This window comes from Cariama cristata, unplaced genomic scaffold (assembly GCF_000690535.1).
Source record: "Cariama cristata isolate BGI_N322 unplaced genomic scaffold, ASM69053v1 scaffold4661, whole genome shotgun sequence".
Classification (NCBI taxonomy): Eukaryota; Metazoa; Chordata; class Aves; order Cariamiformes; family Cariamidae; genus Cariama; species Cariama cristata.
Window position 1 is genome coordinate 35,245 of NW_009600907.1, and position 6,937 is coordinate 42,181.

Here is a 6,937-nt window from a genome sequence, read left to right on the forward strand (position 1 = left end):
GGCTGCGTCCTCCTGCCTCCCACTCCCGGGGGGACACGGCTCTGAGGGCAGGGACGGTGTGGAGTTTGCCCCGTGGTGGCCCCCATTGGCGGCCATCCCGCTACCGGGGCCCTCCGGCTGCTGTGCTGCTTTCCGTGGATCTCGGAGCTGGAAGCAGCGGGAGAGTTTGGCTGTGGTGTAGGAAAAGGGTTGGAGCAGATGCACGCTGTCTGGAGGTTGCGAGAGCTGCATAAAAGCACAGGCTCTCCCGGCACCCGAGGAGACTCACAGCTGCCCTCATCGTATGGTTCAAAGAGAGCTGGCGGCAGCCCGGCCGCTCCTGACTGCTTCTCCCTCCAGCTTCCCTGGAAACCGCCTGGGAGACGTTTTTATTTTCCAGGCGCTGCAGTGCCATCCGCAGCTTGCCAAGTTGGCAGGTGGATGGTGGGTTTGCGTGGTAGCCAAGAAAGGACGGCAGATCGACAAATACAGAAATGTGAGACTGTTCCCGAGCTGCCAGCGTCAGGGCCTGGAGCCCGGCCGGCTCTGCTGTGACCCAGGAAGGGGATTATCAGCAACTCCTGCCCGGGGACTTTAAGTACCGACACTCAGATTCTTCGGAGTTCTGTTCAAACATGTTTTCGAGGTCCTCGTGATTCAGCTGCATGCCTCTCTGCCAGCCCGCGCTGGGGAATACCTGCCCGTGCCCACACTGCTCTGTGTCTATCAGAGGTGGGAGCTAGCTTGGAAAAACCCTCTCACAAAATGCCCACTGTTTTTGCAAGGCCCACGCTGAGATTTTGGACCAGCTGCCTTTCTCCCATGCTGCTGGCTCACTCTTTGTTATTGCAAAGTTGCCTGTTTATGCCAGGCAGGCTGTTGTTCCCCACTGAATATTTTGCTTTTGCAAGCACGGTGTCTTGCAACTATAGCTGTAGGCTGATTTAGGAGTAAGATTTAGGAGTAAGATATTCGTGATGGTTGCAGTGAGAAGAATGACCCTGCTGAGCAGCACCCATGTCTTGGAAGCTCATGCTTTGGGGAGCACGTGGCGGTTCCTCTCCTTGCAAATCCTGTCCACCAGGATCACTGATGATCCCTCAATGCCAGTGGAATGGCTTGGACTTGGAAAAGTGCGCTTTGGCTGCAGATTGCACTAGTTTTGTGTTGTTGGAGTCTGAGAATTTCTTCTGACACCGAACCAGGTCACATCAACTCAATGTATTGAGATAGGCCTGGCTTAGGCCTATCTCAAATTCAAGAGGTCATGGAGTAAATCACACCATCTGCTGCCTGGGGCAGCGAAAGTGATTACCTGCAGCGATGTTCCTGGGATGTCTGAACCAGGAGCAGATCCAAATATGGGTCCTCATTCCTGAAGATTTACATTGGTTTCAGTAACTTGTCACCAGATTTCCTCGTATTAGTAACCTGGGAACAAGGTTTTTGTTTGTAGAAGGTCTAAATTAAGAGGATTATACCCAAATCCTGCTTCTGGATGCACCTAACCTTCAAATTCACCTTAGCATCTCAGCTTGGGCAGCTTCTAAGCCCAGAGGATGTGACACATCCCGTACCTTCAGCTCGGCAATATTGGCACGTATCGTTACTAGGTTCCTCTGTTCATTCACAACATGACACTAAACATGAGCCCGCTACACACAGCAAGCAGGAAATATCTATTCAGTGTGTGTCCTCCGCTTCCTCTGGGCTCCGGCAAATCCCAGCAGAGGAGCGACTTATCATCGCTGAGGTTCTCACTTTTGTTTTGCTCAGTGTGACACCTTTTCCCCGCCACCGACGTGTACGTGTGTGAAGATCTTTTCAAGTTGCTCCAAGTGTCTTTCCCCTAAATACACTGTCAGGAAGTGAGTAGAGATTACGTCCTGTCTTTAAAAGCTATTTTCTGCTGGAGGAAAACCAAAATAACTTCCAGCTACAACTCTCCAGAGCCATCTGTTGTAGGAGAGGAGAAAAAAAGGATGTCCCATGTAACCGTCCCCACTGATAACAGCACGGTGATAAACAAATAGTCGTACACGTGCTTCAGAGCCACTCGGTCACCATTCCCAATCAGAGGTTGGAGGCTGTATCCATTCCCATAGATGCTGGCCTACTGGATAGTAGCCGAAAAAACAATTGTACCTGGCCCCCAGCAACAGGCAGTGTCTTGACTGGTAGATATGGTGTCTCCAGATCTCTTAATTGACCTTGACTGTGCTCGCTGCACTTGTGTGTACCCAGCACTGTGTTACCATACGGGGCCCACGTGCAGGCTGTGTTGGCTGTAGGTGTCCTCAAGGCCCAAGGTGTTCGCTCAACATACGGAGGAGTAGTTGAACTTATTCTACAGGGACTTGAAAACTTGCTGTTGTCATGGTATCATTTTATGGCCTCGCTTAAATTGCATACAGAATGTAACTTGTAAAATTTTTCTTCTTTTTCTTCATTAAAGCTTGAAGAAGAATTCCAAAGAACGGCCAACATACCCAGAGCTTATGGTGAGTGTGCCTGCATTATGCAGTGGATTGGTTCAGAGCTGAGATGGATTACAATGAGATGCTGAGGACAGGGTTTCCAATAGTGACTGGTGATTTGGGATACTTGGCATCTCTATTTTCGTAACAGACTGAGAATGATGGCGCTTCAGGGTCTTGGGAGCGTGACTGCAAATCAGAGATGCTCTTGGAAATGTCGTTCAGGTGCTATTCCAGTCAGATCAAAGGAGACAAATGTAAAAGCAGTTAACAGGTTTGCTAAGGGACAAGAATGAGGCTGTGAAGAGTCAGTTAGCAAGGATAAAATCCTCTTCTTGGGTTTGTGTGATGGCTTCGAACACCTGAGTGAAATGGATGCACCACGGATGCTCCACATGGGCTACAGGAGCTGAGTGGCCTGCTAGGCTTTACTGTCGTGGTGCCTTGGAGAGGAGACTTTTTGGACAGAGAAATTCCGGGATGTTAGGGACAGAGACGGGTCTGTGACTAATAATTCCGGTTATTGAATTTCATCTGCTGCTTAGAGACTGTTTGCTGTGAGCATGTCTAGGACAGAGGAATAACTAAGGAAGAAAATGCTGATAAAGGCTTATGACAGGGGAAATGCAAGGCAGTGCAGAGCTTTAAGGTCAGATGCACTTAACTGCTGGTGAACTCCCAGCAGGGCAGACACTGGTGAATACTCAGCCGGAGCGCTGGGCTAGAGCTGGCAAGAACAAGGTCTGTGGTCAGATCTTTCTGCTAGGACTCCGCAGCCTCATGGCCTCTCTCTCTCCTGACTTTCTGGTATTGATCCTGGTGCTCCTAATAGCCAGCAAAAAGCAGGAGAGCTTAGGAAGTCAGTGTTTCACTCCCATAAGCATCTAGTCCCTTTTTCATTCTCACCTGATTGACAGCTTGCTAAAGGCAGGAAGGTGCCTAGGTGTTATTTCTGAAGATCCTGACCCAAATGCTTGCCTGTCCCTACATGCCCACCCCTGTCCCGTGCCCCTGGCAAGATCCTCTGGGTTGAGGGTGGAAACTGCTGCAAAATTTCCTCAGACATTGGTGTCTCCTGCCCCCTAACTTGTAGGACATGCGTTATGCCATCCAGGGGGTCAACCTCATTGCTACCTCATGTTGTCTGCTTGGAGGTGTTGGGACCTCCGTGGTGTGAAGGTGCCGGGGTTTAAGGTGCTCTCTAGCTGCAAGACATGCTGGAAATCCATTTACCTTTTGAACGTGAGTTGTAAGCAATGAATAATTCCTGTGGCATGTCTTGCTGGGCCCTGTAATGCAATTAGACTATATATAGATCTGATTTACACACAGTTTGCCCAAATGCTGATTTCAAACAAAGGGAGGCCTGAGTTTTATGGCTTTTTTTTCCTTTTTTTTTTTATTATTGAATAAATACATATATATTTTAAGCAAATTTCTGAAGTTTGCCAAATGGCCTGTTATCAAAAAGGTTCACCGGAGCAGCTACGTCTGTTGCAGCATTAATACCCATTGGCAAGCGAGTGCATTTCTATTGAATTAGGTTCTTGGATCACCTCTCCAGAGTATCTCAATGCTGTGGTATTTTATGGCTGACATGAATGTTGTGAGGTCCTGTGGTTGAGGGTTGCTGTTTTGTTGGTTTTTTTTTTCCCTCCTCTCTCTCTTATGGCATTAAGTTGCGGTACTGGATTGGACTTGTCATTTAGACCAAGACTGCTCCCTTGCTTTCCCGTGGAATTGAGGTTTCTCATGGAAAATATGACTCTGTTCTATCTTGAGCATCTGGAAAACTGATACGGATGCTTAATTTCATTTTAAAACCCACTTCCCCAGGTGAAGTGGAGCATGAAACTACTGCAGGGCCGGTGGTCTGCACATTGCATGGAGCACATCCCACCTGGCACGGGGTGTTTTGTGCCGTACCCAGACTCAGTCCTTGCAAAAGGGTTGGGGTCATTCAGAGACGGGTCTGGAGGCCACCGCTGCCACCCATGTCACGTTTGTGGGTGCTTCCAGGCTGCGGTAGCTTTGCTTTGGGTCTGACATAGCTGGGATGTGAAAGCAGTGGCATCACGATGGGACAATAACACAGAGGGCCATTTGGGCCATCTCTCCGAGAGTTATTCGGAACACTTTGATTCCCGTGACTGTGTGACCCAGGGAGACCTTAAATTATGTCTGGATCCTTGCCTCAACCCATTTCAGCTCTGTTTCCCACATAATTGTGCTTCCTCTTCCTTGCTGGTGTGTCTTTGTGTTGCTTCCCGGCTGCTCAGAGCTGCCTCTTTTTATTCACTGGATAACCTTCCGCTCAAGCCCACCTTGGAAAATCTCTTTTCTTTGCTCTTCTCCCTCTACTTGGCTATTACCATAAATGATCACTGAAACAGCCAACGCTCAGGGACTGAGGTGAAGGATAGCTTTGAAAAACCCTGGAAATCCCAAATTGTCTTTAAAAATCTGGCTTGAAATGAGAGGGTCAGGAATCAAACCGAGCTCCTCCAGCCTGTGTATGGGAAGCACGGCAGCATTTTACAGAGTGGACGTCACCTGTGAGTCCCACAGGGCCCCAGCCGCCTTTTGGTTCTCTCTGACACCCTCCGTCCAAATAAATAGAATTAACTGCCAGGCAGTGGGTGTCAAACGGTGTTTTGTTGATTTTGGGTGGAAGCTGGCTGATCTCAGCTGACATGTTGCAGCCCCCGGTAGCAAAGTGAATCGCTGGTGCTAGTGGAGAGGGGCTTTGGTGTTGCTGTCAGGGGGCATTTGTGTTTTTTAGTCCTTACACATATTTTTCCGTTTGTGCTGAAATGTAGGCAAGATTTTCTGGCAGGATGTCTTCCCATGTTGGTCACGATTAAGTAGTTAAACATACAACTGCGGATGGCTTTCCAGCCAGGATGGCTTTCCTCTTTGCGGTGGTTAGGGGTAAAGTAGCCATCTCCTGCTGCGAGTATGAGCAATTGCAGGGAAGAAATGAGACTCAAAAGTCACCAGAGGGTAAATACACAGATAAAGCAGGAAGCTGAGGGAAAACCCACTGCAGTCAGCCTTCCTCCAAGGTTTTCCTTGCTCCCGTTGGAGCTGGTGCGCGGTGGGGTGGGTAACCACCGTCTCAGGAGGAGCACATCTCCTCCCGGGGCACCGCAGAGCTGCGAGACGGTGTGTGCCGAAGGGCACGATGTGCTAGAGCTGGAGACAGTGTTTTTTAATACTTTCCCTTGCTTTGAGAGCAGCCCAGCTCAGCCCTCCGAGCCAGGGCAGGGTTTAGAGAGAATCCGAGAGGGCAGCACAAATCTGCAGCCTCCACGAAGTGGCCCCTCGGGCTTCCCAACTTGCCTCAACTGCAAAGCATGGAAAGCCCAATATTATGATGCTAGCGACAAAATCTTTTTCACTGTCTAGAAGGTAGTCTGAAAAGGTTTTCAGTTTGGTCCTCGGTGTCGTGAATAATAAACTTTTCTATTTTTTCTCTCTTTTCTTTCCCAGCAACATCCTTTCTTCACCCTGCACGAATCCAAAGAGACAGACGTCGCCTCTTTTGTCAAACTCATCCTGGGAGACTGAGAACTGGACTTGTAAATGAATTGCCCTTCTGTGGACTGGTGGGTGCAGGGGAGGGGCGCGTGGCAGGACTTGTCATGAAAGCACCAACAGAAAGTCGCCGTGTTTTGTTTTGTTTTGTTTTTATTCTGAGAAACCCCCGCCTCGCCGAAGTTTTTAAAAGGGTTTTTTGGTATCCATAGTGACATAGAAGGAGCTGGTTAGTGAAATGAATTTTAATAAGGTTGGTAACCTTAAAACAAAAACAAAACAAAAAAAAATTTAAAAGAGTGATTTACATATTTAATGACAGTCAAACTCCCTCTTCCTAACTTTCTCCTCATCCCCCTTCCCTTCCCCGTGAACCAGAATTTGCTTTGTCATGGTAATAGGTGCTATGGTAGTCATGAAGTTGTATGTAGATTTATATTTTGTCCCTTCCATTATTTTAATATTTATGTTAAGTGCTTGATGGAATAGATTTCTGTTTTATATGAGGATGAATGCGTGGTGATGACGGTGATGCTAAATGAGGCCACAGCAAGCAATAGTTGTAGGGCTTTGCTGGGGAAAAGGTGTCAAAGGAAAAGAGAAAGAAGAGAAGAAGTGTCTGTGTTGTGGAAAATATTTAATGTGCATCATAAAAAGAATTTATAAACAAGGATTTCAGCTCAGCTACTCAAGCTGCTTTCGCAGCGTGTGAGGCAGCATCACTGTAAGGGAGGGAGGCCCCAGCATCCCGTGAGGTCACCTCTTCTCCAGACACCGCGCTCCGAGTCTGGCCGGCGCGTCCCGGCCAGCCTGCCGCCTGCAGTGCCCTGCGAGCCTCTTGCCTGGGGAAGACTCCTGCCCTGCGTCCCACCGACTTACTCTGCTATATCAGGCGGGTAATGAGGTCTGGAGTGGGCAGACAGTGCTGGGATAGTGTCTGGCAC

At 48.7% G+C, this 6,937-nt stretch overlaps 1 protein-coding gene across 1 annotated transcript in view; it reads left to right on the forward strand.

Annotated features, from left to right (window-relative positions):
* LOC104169320 (dual specificity mitogen-activated protein kinase kinase 6-like) overlaps positions 1 to 6,499 on the forward strand; it is a 27,095-nt gene extending 20,596 nt beyond the window's left edge. The window contains exons 12-15 of the mRNA XM_009710215.1: positions 380 to 475; positions 1,756 to 1,847; positions 2,435 to 2,480; positions 5,949 to 6,499. Of these exons, the coding sequence (XP_009708517.1) occupies positions 380 to 475; positions 1,756 to 1,847; positions 2,435 to 2,480; positions 5,949 to 6,026 (312 nt within the window). The 3' untranslated portion in view covers positions 6,027 to 6,499. The remainder of the gene's footprint in view (positions 1 to 379; positions 476 to 1,755; positions 1,848 to 2,434; positions 2,481 to 5,948) is intronic.
* Positions 6,500 to 6,937: the final 438 nt, after the last annotated feature.